The sequence below is a fragment of the Lactuca virosa genome, chromosome 6 (genome assembly GCF_052849685.1).
Source record: "Lactuca virosa cultivar CGN04683 chromosome 6, Lactuca_virosa_CGN04683_v6, whole genome shotgun sequence".
Lineage (NCBI taxonomy): Eukaryota > Viridiplantae > Streptophyta > Magnoliopsida > Asterales > Asteraceae > Lactuca > Lactuca virosa.
This window is the reverse complement of record NC_136431.1, coordinates 275,692,809-275,706,880: the sequence shown is the minus strand read 5'-3', so window position 1 is coordinate 275,706,880 and position 14,072 is coordinate 275,692,809. Positions and strand designations below refer to the sequence as shown.

General features: G+C 40.0%; 1 protein-coding gene across 1 annotated transcript; it reads right to left on the bottom strand.

Moving 5' to 3' along the window:
- Positions 1 to 9,710: 9,710 nt before the first annotated feature.
- Positions 9,711 to 11,728, bottom strand: LOC145120060 (S-adenosylmethionine synthase 5). The gene is made up of 2 exons (XM_079055845.1): positions 11,595 to 11,728; positions 9,711 to 10,978 (listed from the first exon to the last, which is right to left on the bottom strand). Exon 2 carries the CDS (start codon positions 10,966 to 10,968, stop codon positions 9,793 to 9,795), a length of 1,176 nt encoding a protein of 391 aa, XP_078911971.1. The 5' UTR covers positions 10,969 to 10,978; positions 11,595 to 11,728; the 3' UTR covers positions 9,711 to 9,792.
- Between the last annotated feature and the right edge of the window lie 2,344 nt (positions 11,729 to 14,072).

Below are 14,072 nucleotides of genomic sequence, written 5' to 3'. Positions count from 1 at the left end.
GTCTACTGTGATGCATCCAATCAGGTCCTAGGCTGTGTGCTCATACAACGGGGAAAAGTCATTGCTTATACCTCAAGACAGCTGAAAACACACGAAGTCAACTACACAACGCACGACCTGGAATTGGGAGCAGTGGTCTTCGCATTGAAGATATGGAGACATTATCTCTACGGAACCAAGTGCACTATCTTCACTGACCATAAAAGTTTGCAGCATATTTTCGACCAGAAAGAGTTAAACATGAGACAACGGCGATGGGTTGAGCTACTCAGCGATTACGAGTGCAAAATCCCCTACCATCCCGGAAAGGCCAATGCGGTGGCAGATGCCCTCAGCCGAAAGGAGTACTCAGGTCGTAGAGTGAAGGCACTAACCATGACTATCCATTCCTATTTATCTGCGCAAATCAAGGAGGCTCAGTTGGAAGCCTTGAAACCAGAGAACATGCCGGGTGAAGCCCTGAGAGGAATGGAAAAGAACCTAGAGATCAAGGGAGACGGAGTCTATTATTTCATGGACCGGATCTGGACCCCAAAGTTCGGTGGTTACACAGAGGTTGTAATGAACGAAGCTCACAAGACTAGATACTTCGTTCACCCAGGTTCGGAAAAGATGTACCTCGATCTCAAGAAACTATATTGGTGGCCAAACATGAAAGAAGAGATCGCTACCTTCGTGGGCAAGTGTCTGACTTACGCCAAGGTGAAGGTCGAATATCAGAAGCCCTCAGGTCTACTCCACCAGCCGGAGATACCTGAGTGGAAGTGGGAGAGAATTACTATGGATTTTATCACTAAATTACCCAAGTCTCCGAGTGGGCACGACGCCATTTGGGTAATTGTCGACCGACTGACTAAATCCGCCCACTTCCTGCCGATTAAGGAAAACTTCAAAATGGAGAGACTCACGAGAATCTACATCCGAGAGATAGTTCGACTGCATGGTGTGCCTGTGTCCATTATCTCCGATCGAGATAGCAGGTTCACTTCGAGGTTCTGGCAGTCACTACATAAGGCTCTTGGAACTAAGTTGGATATGAGCACAGCTTACCACCCTCAGACAGATGGGCAGAGTGAGAGAACCATCCAGACCTTGGAAGACATGTTGAGAGCATGTGTCATTGACTTCGGTGAGTCGTGGGACACCCATTTTCCCTTGGTCGAGTTTTCCTACAACAACAGTTACTACACCAGCATCAAGGCTGCGCCTTTCGAAGCCCTATATGGCCGCAAGTGCAGATCCCCTCTGTGCTGGGCTGAGGTGGGAGACACACAGCTAGCCAAGGGGCAAGTCCCTGACAACACTCTCACTGGCCCAGAGATCATCCGCGAAACCACCGAAAAGATTGTACAAATCCGGGAACGACTCAAAGCCTCACGAGATAGACAAAAGAGCTACGCCGATAAATGACGAAAACCCTTAGAGTTCCAGGTTGGAGACCGTGTTCTGTTGAAGGTCTCGCCCTGGAAAGGCATGATACGCTTCGGAAAGTGTGGAAAGCTAAATCCAAGATACATAGGACCCTTCGAGATCCTCGCTAGGATCGGTCCCGTAGCCTACAAACTTCGTTTACCGCATGAACTTAGCAACATTCATCCTGTATTCCACATTTCGAATCTTAAGAAATGCGTATCCGACGAAACCCTTACGATTCCTCTCGACGAGATTGAGATCAACGAGAACCTGAACTTTGTGGAAGAACCAGTCGAAATCATGGATAGAGAGATCAAACGAACGAAACAAAGTCACATCCCGATAGTGAAGGTTCGCTGGAATGCCAAGCGGGGACTTGAATTCACTTGGGAGCGCGAAGATCAGATGAAACAGAAGTATCTGCATCTCTTTTCTAATCCATGATTTGTATTCTATGTTCGAATTTCGGGACGAAATTCCCTCTAACGGGGGGATGATGTGACAACTCGAAACTTTTTCCGTTATCCTTACTCAATTTTCGTTAATCAAATTTGGGTTTTTATTTAATTCCGTCAAATTTGATAGTTTGGGGAAGGACTTTACGTTTAAATAAATCAATTCGGATTTATTTCCGTTCACGTTATTATTATTTTTGGTCTAACGGAATATTCTAAACTCAGTTCAATCGAGTTTCGTATTCGAAAACGAGGTTTTCTAAGTCAAAACATAGCATTCGGGCCAAACAACCCTTCGAGAGGAGTTTACGGCCGCAAACTCAGTTTACGACCGTAAACTCTGTTTACGACCATAAACACTGTTCACGGCCGTAAACCCTCCACCCCACCCCTTGTCCGTAAACTCACCCCTATATAAGGGATGAGTGGCCTTCATTTCTCACTTTATACACTCCAGAAGCTTTCTCTCTCTACTCTCTCTCTCTCTCTCTCTCTCTCTCTACAAACTTCGATTTTGCTCAAGGATCCTCAAGAATGTAAGTGATTCTTCACCTTGATTGTGTTTCTATCTCACTTCTAGTGGTAAATCCATGCTCCTATCTCATGAATCTCATCTTTTTCTAGATTTTCTCTCTCACCAAGAACACACACTTGTGTTTTTGGACCCTAACCACCCTTTCAAGCTTCCACTACGTAAGTACACTACCCTTAGCTTGTTGGATACAAGAATCTCTTGTTAAACATCTAGAAATCGTGGCCAGAAGGGTGTTTACGGCCAAGGCAATCTCCCTTGACCGTAAACTCTATTTATGTGGTGCAAAGTTGCCACAACACCCTCCTAAGCCTGGAAACGAGACTTAGAACACTTCCAGAAGGCTAGAAAGGACCTTGAAACACCAAAAATCGCATCTTTCACAAAGTGTTTACGGCCGTAAACACATGGGTCGTAAACACATGGGCCGTAAACCCATGGACCGTAAACCCATGGACCGTAAACTCCTTTTACGACCACAAACTCTCCATTTTCAAATCACATGCGATTCTAACACTTAGTTTTAAGTGTTTCCTAGTCCCTAAGGTGGTTTCCTTCCATAACGAATAGTGTTATGCCCTCACCTAATGTATATATGTACTTCTACATGCTAAATAGGATCCGTTTGTGTCCGAGGCTTTATTTGACACTCAGCAATTCCTAGCAACTTACACTCGAATCCCACGTCAAACAGTGAGTTCTTACCCCTACGCTTTTTCCGAGTTTTTCATGTTTTCAGGGGGGAATACAAGCAAAAGTACAAGGAAAATTGTGCTCAAAATATGTTATTTTGTTAAAATAGTTATATTTTCAGTATGCTTTTAACAAGGAAAACAGTTTTACCAACCGATTAAGAAATCAACTCGTGGAAACAGTTTTCAAAACTAGAATAATGAACTTGTGAATCATGTATTAATATGTATTATTTTATAAAGGATTCATGCAAATCATAAACAGGATTTTCAGTATTATTACTTGTAAATTTGTTAGGCTAAGTTTGAGACACGTCCTTGGTAACACTCCACCGAATTCGTGAGTGTAGGACTACCCCGTGTAACCAGAATCTCTTGTAGGGAGAGCGTGACTATTGTGTATAGATCTATACGGGACTGACTATCCCGCACCTCGCTGCTAGCTACAGTGGGACCGTCAGGTCTACGGGTGACAAAGTCATAAAAAGATACTGGCCACGTTACGTGCCATATCAAGTCTAAGTACGGTTATGACACTCACAACCTAGATAGCGGAAATTTACTTTTGTAATAATGAAACAAGTGAACTAACCTCAAAGTAATAACCGATTTGATTACTAGAGGGTATTAATAACACCCTTAGGATTTAGTTCACTACTTATTTATTAGTTTTATTTATGTAATAAGGCTAATACATCTCACAGAGATCAAACAGGGTTTTTCAAGGAAACTACATCTAACGATACAAGTATGGTAGATACTTGTACACCTCAAACAAGAACAGATAACCAACCGTCAACTTTTAAGGAAAATATAGGATTTTCCTGGGATAACACAACTTTACATACACGAACTGTTTAACATACAACTAATGGTTAATCATACATCTTTCATAAGAAAATACAGGATTTTCTTGGGAAACAATTTTCAAGGGCTCAAAGAAACATTTCTCTCACCAGAACTAAACGCTTATGAACTCACCAGCTTTATGCTGATATTTTAAAACTGCTTGTATTCTCAGGACAACAATAGACAGGTACTCTTACCAACTTTTGGAGAAGACGGAGCATTTTGGAGTCTTGTCTTTATCTTTTGCTACTTTTAAACATACTGATATGTACAAACCATGTTTTCAAACAATGTAAATATTCTTATTATAATGTAATGGTTGTGTTTACTTCGCTTACTATGATACAACTGTTGTGATACTACGCATGACGTCACACCGCCCCCGGACATTTCCGTCGTCCGTTCCGACGGTTCGGGGGTGTGACATCAACTTTGGCCTGGAGACTGAGAAATTCCTTTCTTGAGACTGCAATCTTGTTCTTTTTCTTCGCTTTTGGTTTCGAGGTGGAGTGTTGGCATCCACTCGACTCTTCATCTTCAAAGACCATCATAAATTCTTCTGAGTGGGGAGGCTGTTGAACATCTTCCAAATCAATGTCATCAAATCCGAACATTGGGCCTGAGCTTATCTTGATTGCGGTGTCGTCGTCGTTCGAATCGTGTTCTTCTTCATTTTGAGGGGGCTTTGATGGACCAGCACCACCTTCCATGACTTGGGCTTGTTGAACGGTTGCTTCCATCTGGGACATCCATTGTTGAATCTTCAAGATGTCATGAACTGTTTTTGCGTTGCTGAATGTGTCTGCCCAATATTTTGCTACAATTTGAAGATCCTTCTCTTTTTGTTGTTGTTTTTGGACTTGTTGACCTTTTCCTAGCTTCCACTGCCCTCTTGAACGCTTCAAATTTTCTGATTCCAGACTCAGTACTTGGACGGTATCGAGTCCATGAATCATCAGTGTGGTATCCGTCAAATCCTTGTCTCGCCGAGGTGTTCCTTGGATTCGTGGTTCTTTGCACAATTGTGCTCCCCACACCTAGACCACTTGTAAGTAATGGTGGTAGAATAGGATTTTCTGAGCTTCCTCGGTCTCCTTGACCTGAAGTCAAGTTTGGCATCGGCTCAGTTCTGGCTAGGGCTGAAGAAGTGTCATGCGGTGCAACAGGTGTTTACAGTGTTTATGTGACACGAAGAAGAATGAAGTTCGACTCCTCAGGATCAAAGACGTGAAAGTGTGATGCCCTGGAGACCTTAGGGCGACTCGAACCAATAGGATCCACTTGGGATCCGACTGGGGGCATGTCTCTATGATGTGATGAAACATATACACTTACTGTATCTAAGTGGTGAGATTGGGTGTGAACGGGTGAGCCTGCAGTGGCTCCAATGACTACCAGAGTCTTTTGAGAGACTGCGGTATTAGTCGTGGTCCGCATCTGGCTTTGACTAAGGGTAAGTTTGAGTTTCTTTCTTCTGAAGACATCTCCAGATCTTGAAGGCTCATGAGGAGTGTTATCTAAAACGTTTACTGGGGGATCTTATGTAACGCGTGGTTCCTAGTATGTATTTAAAATCATAATTTGTTCACTTTTGTAGAGAAACTCGACGAGTTGGGAGCCCCAGACTCGTCGAGTAGAGATGATTTGGGATGCGGGTTAAGAAACCTACTCGATGAGTTGGGAGGCCTCAACTCGACGAGTAGGCTGGCAGAAATGAAACCCTAATTTTCAGGGTTTTGTACCCTATTTAAAGGCCTTAATGTTTCATTGTGGCCTCCCTCATCGTTCCCTCCGTCCAGTAAAACCTTAATTCGTGTTTTCTATCATTTTGAGTGTGTGTGAGTGTAAAGGGTGTTTTCTTTGGTGCTTTCTTGAAGGAGATTGAAGTTTGGTGTTGCTTAGTTGAAGGGAGAAGCTTTGGATCCGGGAATTCCTCTGTTGTGGCAGCCATATTAAGGTATAAAGTCGATACCTTGACCATTTATTTGATAGATCTCTTCATTGAGAAGTTTATGGCCTTTAGTAGCTTATTTTGGAGTCATTCTTGGATTTGATCATGTCTTGAAGTTATGACTTCATATCTAGACATTTCATGGCCTTTTGAAACTTAAAGTTGCCAACTTTATCAAGTCTTGGCCCTCCTCCATGCCCTAGGTCTCTTATGAAGCTTAGTTTTAGTGTTTTAGCCTCTTGATATCATGCATGGACATAAAGTTAGCAACTTTATGTGGTATCTCAGCTCTAGGGGACCAGATCTATGGTTAGCAGGCATTAGACGCGCTTGAAAGTGACTGAATGAATTAAGACTAGGAAAACTCGACGAGTTGCTTATCCAACTCGGCCAGTTGGAGCGTGGTCCCCCGACCTTTCTGATTACTGAGCAAACTCGGTGAGTTGTTGAGATGACTCGGCGAGTTGGCTAGGGTTTTCTCGGTTTTATGAAGACTGAAGGAACTCGACGATTTGGGTCAACATGGATTGTTGACCTTGACTTTGACTTTGACCATGTTTGACCAACTTTGACTTCTGAGGGCATTTTGGGTATTTCGGGATTTTGATGGATTGATCACTTGGTTCAGGGATTGAGTAAAGTCGATTTCGGGACAGAGACGTTTCAGCTTTCATCCGACATTCGAGGTGAGTTTTCCTCCTGTAGGAACGGGTCGAAGGCACCAATGTCGGCCCGTATGTATGATTATATGTTCCGGATCTGATGTCGGGCGGTGCCCGAGGAATGATTATATGCTTTCCGGACTACGGTTCGATGTAGGGAAAAGCCCAAGGAATGTTTGTATGCTTGATGTCTTCGTGATTCTTGTATGTGTCTATGTTTATATGCTTTCCGGATTTCGGTCCGATGTCGAGCGGGGCCCGAGGAATGTTTATATGTTTATGTTATGTGATTATCCTATGTGTATATGTTGATATGTTATATGTATACTGAGCTTTGCTCGATGCTGGGTGGGGCCCGATGCCGGACATTGTCCGATGCCGGGCGGGGCCCACGATATGTTTATATGTCAATATGTGATTATGTGATTATGTGTATGGTATGTGGTAGTTTGGGGAGACTCACTAAGCTTCATGCTTACAGTTTTTAGTTTTGGTTTCTGGTACTTCCGGTAGCAAAGGGAAGAGTCCGGGATGATTGCATTGCACACACCACGATGTTTTAGCCTGGGATGTTTACTCTGATATATTGACATATGTTTTGATACGGATACTCTGATCATGATGTTTTGTGATACTATGACTTATGTTTTTGACGGATGTTTTGATAACTATGGTTTTATCTAATAATTAAAAATGAAATTTTTGGACCGTATTTTATGGGTGTTTCAAGTTGGTATTAGAGCCTTGGTTTGAGGGATTCGGGCACACTCCCGGGTGTGTCTGAACTCAAACTGATGACTTGGTATAAAAAAATTTCAAAAGAAAACCATTTTTATAAAAAGGATTTTGAAAAGAGAAAAAGGGTGTGGTGCATGCAATCAGCCGAGCTCGGGTAAGTTCTCCCAAATGACCCATACATGTTTGTTATGATATGATATGATTATGAGAACTGCATGCTAGATTAGGGCTAAGGATCTAGGAAGGATGCCTTGTATGCCTGTTGTATGTGTATGAGAACTACATGCTAGATTAGGGCTAAGGATCCAGGAAGGATGCCTTGTATGTCTGTTGTATGAGCTTATTGAAATGCATGCTAGTACTGATTAGTTAGTGATATGATGGCATGTTTAGGATGTGCCTGGTTTTGGTTACTCGATGCTCGAATGCTGCTTGCTTTGTGCTTTTAGGAGTTCTAGTTATCTTTAATTAACTACTAAACGAATACGTTAAGTTAGATATTACAAGGACTAAATAATTTCAAAAGGTTAGGTCTAGCCCTATTTCGCAGCTCTTGTCTGAGTCCAACCGTTGTAGGGTAGAACCTCTCATTCGAAGAATTATCCGGTCTTAGTAATATGTAATGGATATGTCGTTCTCTAGTCGTCTCTTCGACGATTTTCTCCACCTCTTCCTCCCAAATCTCCAGAAATGTAGTTGAACTTATGATCTATGGAATAGGCTAGGGATAATTTGAAAACCTAGTCCTTAATCTCACTGATTCTTTTTTTAATGACTCGTGTATTCTGCTCTTGAACTCCATCAATGTTCCTCCTTTTTTCCTTGCGTTACTCGGGTTCTTAGATTCTAGGAGGAGTCTAAGGCTTATTATACATATGAGATATAAGGTAAAAAGGCTTGGATTCCCCTCTTGGGGTTGAAGCTCGTTTTCATGCAAATAGACACACGTTTGACAACTTTGGTCCCATTGGTTTAGGTTTATAACATAATAGTATTTATCTCTAGTACTATAGCATTAATTGTTGGGAATTTGTTCAAGTTTAGGTATCAAAAACTTGTAAAATGACAACGAAAGCTTAAAATTTATTCCACCAATGATCACTTTACATGATATTTGCAAAGATAAAATAAACAATTGTAGAAAGATTGAAGGATTACAACCTTTGAAGCCTTTGGATATTTTGACATGTTGTTGTAGATGGCAAGAACTCAAACAAGAGCTACTCTAAAAGTATCCACCATAAGCTCCAACACCTATTAGTATCCTAGTTCCACTCTTGTAGAAACTTCAATCTCTTAAGCTTGAAAACAAAATCCGATTTTGCCTTCGGAGAAAAGGATGAAGTGAGCTTTTTCCTTCTAACACTTAGAGAGAAAAAACTAGAGGATGTATGTATATTTTTGGTTTTAGAAAGCATAAACAACAACCAAAGAACGTGAGTTTAAGTCTTACTTAAATATCTCAAAGTATCCAAGCGAGTAATGTAACACCCTATTTTCACTTTTAAATATAATAAAGTATAAATGTTTGTTTATAAAATTCAAAGTGGAAATATGTTACTTTTTAGCAAAAGTAATCTAAATGAAATTTATAGCCGACGAAATTACGAACGCGTGGATATAAAAAAACATCGAAAACAGAGTTCGTATGAGAAAATTACGATCATCTAAAACTAACAAGAAAATAACATCTTCCAATCACCACTAGGCGGACATTTAATGCAAAACTATTGTGTTATGAGTTTTTTTAAAACCAAATATTTTCAAGGATTTGTAAATTTACAAGTTATTGTTACGGTCTTTTTCAATCATGATGGTGAATCCAATTTCTACCGTCTATAAATAGACGACTTACATAATTTTTTAATGTTACGGTGAATTCATTGTAACCAATTATAAATTGACAACTTATATAAAAAACGGTGTTACCCATAAAAAAAAAATTAGAAAAATAAAACTAAAAAATTTAACCAAAAATCTTTTCAGTTATGGATGCTGAAGTTTAAACTAAAATAAAAGTTTCTCACATTTAAGTCCATGGAAGACAAGGACAAGTGAGTCTTCCTAGTAGGCTAGTAGCCATTAAGCCATCTCCATCACATCTAACAACCATCAATCATCATATTATAACCGTCTCAAGCTGGCCTATACTCATTTAGTATTTAAATCTTACACTACACGCTGCAAGCTTTGGATAAAAAATGACACACTCAAATCAAAAGCTGGTTCTATCTCACAAAACAACTAACTTATAGTACAAATGAAGATGAAAGCAAAACCAGATTAGATTTTTGTTATTAACGGCAATGCCTCCCAATACACTTCTTATACAGGCCCTTCCACCTTCTTCCTCTTTAAACAAACACTAAAACAAATCATATATTAAAAAGAAAAAAAAAAAAAAAAAAAAAAAAAAAAAAAAAAAAAAAAAACACAATCACATTTCACCAACCAACCAAGAAAAGCGAAAACACCACATAATTGAATTTCCTTCTTGTTTTTATGGCTTGTCCCACTTAAGTTCCTTGACGACCTCCCATGTGAAATCAGGATCTGTCCTACCAAAATGTCCATACGCCGCCGTTTTCAAAAACCTCCCATTTCCACCTCTTTTAAGATCAAGATTAATCGAAATCATCCCAGGCCTGAAATCGAAGTTCTCCTTCACAATCTTCAAAATCTCCTTATCAGGAATCTTTCCAGTTCCATAAGTGTCAACAAACACCGACAATGGCTCAGGGACACCAATGGCGTATGACACCTGAACAATCGCTCTCCTCGCCAACCCACAAGCCACAATACTCTTTGCCGCCTGTCTCACAATATACGCCCCACTCCTGTCCACCTTCGTTGGGTCTTTCCCGGAGAAAGCACCACCACCGTGAGCACCCCAACCACCGTATGTGTCGATGATGATTTTCCGGCCAGTCAGTCCGGCGTCACCATGAGGACCACCGATCACAAAACGACCAGAAGGGTTGAGATGGAAGATGGTTTTTTCATCAAGGTAGTTTTCAGGGACGACTGGTTTGATGACGTGTTCCTTGAGGTCAGCTGCGATTTCATCGTTTGTTACAGTTTCATCGTGTTGGGTGGAGATGAGAATGGTGTGGACACGAAGAGGAACCATGGCTCCGTTGTCATTATGGTATTCCACCGTCACTTGTGTCTTTCCGTCGGGTCTCAGCCATGCACAGGTGCCGTTTTTCCGGACTTCAGTCAATTTGGCGCCAAGTTTGGTGGCGAGGACGTGACTGAGCGGCATCAGTTCAGGGGTTTCATCAGTGGCGTAACCAAACATATGGCCTTGGTCACCGGCGCCGATGTCTTCAGGCTTCTTGGTTAAATGGCCATGGACACCTTGGGCGATATCTGGGCTTTGTTGCTCGATGTTCACAAGGACCTTGCAGTTGTCGGCGTCCAAACCCACGTCATCAGAAACAAATCCAATCTCCCGGCAGGTGTCACGGACGATCTTTTCGTAGTCGATGTTAGCTTTAGTGGTGATTTCCCCGAAAACCATCACCATGTTGGTTTTCGTGCAGGTTTCACAGGCGACCTTGCTGTCGGGGTCTTGAGCTAAGCAGGCGTCAAGAACTGCATCGGAAATCTGATCACAGAGTTTGTCTGGATGTCCCTCGTTGACAGATTCGGATGTGAACAAGAAGGTCTCCATTATTGCAAAGCTGAATATTCGATCAAATTGGTCAGTAAGTAAAAAAAACACTTAAAAACGAAGCTACAAAACCTTTAATTACGAAATTGTGACATGATTTCAACTCAAAACTTGGAACCCTAAACAGACTGAGTAAATAATAGGTAACGTGTATACTAGATCCATGAAGCATACGACACAGAACAATTCCTAAGTCCAAAGCATGATGAAGTGATAGATCTGTGCTAATTTGGTGTTAGAACTAGCAGAGTAAACTATGATTCAGCTCCAGATCTGACTAAATTGCTAGAATAAATCAAATTCAACCTAAGATAAACAGTTTTTCATATCAATTTCAAACCTAATGGAAACTCTAACGAGAAGAATCAACAAAAAGCACACACTTCAACAGCAACTTAGCATGTCATAGAGATGATTAAAAACCCGGGAGAATCAACGTAAGCATATAATCCACGGCTAACGAGTTAAACAAAACCACAAATACATCGCAAACCGACACAGTTTTAACATTAGTCCTTGGATTTTTCAATCACCGACAAACGTAGAAACTTCCCGGCGTTGCGGCGGCCGTGAATCCAGAGAAAGGGAGTAGATTAGATTAGATTAGATTAGATTAGTCCAAATACCTTTGGGAAGAGTAGAAAGGAGAGGATGAATCTGTACGGTTTGATCTTCCTCTTCTTGCTCTTCTGAAAGCAAAGGAGCTAAGGGCGAGGAGTAAAGGTCGTGGAGATGTTGCTTATATAGGCGGGGATGGAGGTGGGGGTGGTGTAAGATGGAACGTACGTGCCAGATTCATTCTGTGTGTTGGTGGAATCTTAGATCAACTATCGCTTAGATTACATCTTGGCCCTTGGTTTGCTTTTTTCTTTTCATATTTAGGACTTAGGAGTTGGTGAATGAAAATGATATTATTTTCTTTTAATTTCTTGTTGAGAATGCAAGTGATATATGAATACTTATGTGTTTTTAGTCTATATACTTAAACCAAATAAAAAACTAACAATCTCATGTTGTATTGGTAATAATGATATTAATTGTATTATTGTTATTTAACTTAATTATTCTTATTTAACTATAAGGCTATGGGGTGTGGTCATTACATGTTCACTAGAAAAATATGATGACATCTATGCGTCACATCATCTTCACTACATGTTCACTAGCCTTTGGAAATGGTTATCACTCCATATTGTTTATCTTTTTTTATATTTAGATTAAATAAAAAAAAAAACCTAATTAATAAACATAAATAAATACTTCACATTACATAAAAACACATTACATAACTTAAATTACTAAAAAAACATAAAAACATAAAATTTCAAACCATATTTACTAAAAAAACATAAAACCATAGAAATTTAAACTAAATGACTTAAAAACCATAGAAAATTAAACATAAAAATTTAAACGTTAAAAACCTAATTTTAATACTTGTCACGAACTTGTTGTTGGATTTTCAGAAACGCGGATAGATTTTTCCGGGAACGAGCTTCCTCCGTTGGTTCTTTTTTTTTTGTAAAAAACTTAGAGTTTTGTCAGTTTTTTCCGCAAGTACGTCTTCATTACTCGTTTTTCCGTTTGAAGACGCCGCTTTTTCCCTTTGTCCCTTCCCGATAGTCGACGAAGTTGGACTTCCAGTGGACCCTCCCCTTCGGTGTCGTCGAAGTCTTCATTGAGGTCGATACCAAAACCCACATCGGACTCGGAAGTTCTTGGCCTTTTGTTGGAGTCGGTGGTCGATTCCGAATGCGAAGTCTCCGGTTTAAGGACCCATTTTGGACCCTTACGACAAATTTCTCACGTTTTTTGGTGGTCGAATGATTTACTGCCGTTGGTAACCTTGTATTGTTGGCAAGCGGTTGATAGAATATTGAAATTGTTGCTACCACTTTTATGCATACTTTTCAAATTTTCAAATATGCCGTTAAACTTGGTGCAAGCCGTTCGTAGTTCACATCATTTTCCATTAACCGCATTGTACGTTCGACCTGTTTGCCTTCCTAAAAGCGAGTGAAAGTGATCTAAAACACGAAGCCAAAAACTGTTTCTCGTTTGCGCGTTGCCCAACCTTGAGTTACATGATATAAAAATCCACGATTTACATAAAGCTTCCTCCTCATCTTCGCTCCAAGTCGTTCCTCTTTTTTGTAGTTTTTCCTTTTGGTTGCCTTCTTCTAGATGGTTGTGTTTCTTCGACTCGTTCGTCGTCGTCATTGTCCAGGTTTATAGGTTGGGATTGAGATAATGAGACTTGAGATGGTTGTGTTTGGAATTTTTGAGATGGTTGTGTTTGGAATTGTTGAGGTTGAAATTTTGGAAAAGCTTGAAATTTGGGTTGATTTAATTGTTGTGGTCTTTGTTGTTAAAAGTAGTTTGGTTGATATGGAATGTTGGTAAATAGAGGGTGTTGTTGGATTGAGGATGTTAACATTTGCATGTAACCTTGATATTGATCATTTGGAGTGTTTGAGGTTGGTGGGGTGTTTGGAATGGTTGGGGTATTTTGATTTTGATCCATACTTTGAGAAAAAAAAAATAAGAGAATAGAAAGATATTTGAATGGTTTTGTGGTGTGAAACGGTATAAAAAGTGTTCGTATTTATATAGTTTAGTTTAAAGTAAAAAAGATGTTTTTTTTAAATTGTTAACGGGTCAATTTTTGACCGTTTGCCAAAATTGAATCTTATTGGTCGTAAGGACGCGTAACCGGTTCGAATCCACACCACATTTACGGGCTAGGGGCGGTGTTCATGCGTGAACATCCCTGCCACCTCACCCTTTACGCGTCAAAAACAAAGTCATAGCCGATGGCATAAGCTGAAGAGCGTTGTTTCAATTTACCTTTTATATTTTTTCTTTTCAATTAAGCATTACTTATCATTCCATTTCATTTTTTAATTTTTTTTTTTAAATATGATACACTCATTCAAAGTTTAATATTTCATTCCTACATCATTCACAATTTAATATAGAAAATACTTAAAATTAAAAAATCATTTGTATAATTTATATGAAACACATAAATATACATAAATTCTTAAATACAAATAAAATCACACATTAATATACACTATTAATAGTTTAACCCATGGTTGTCA

Bases quoted from the DNA above. Each gene is read 5' to 3' on its own strand.
- LOC145120060 (XM_079055845.1), bottom strand. From the start codon at position 10,968: ATGGAGACCTTCTTGTTCACATCCGAATCTGTCAACGAGGGACATCCA.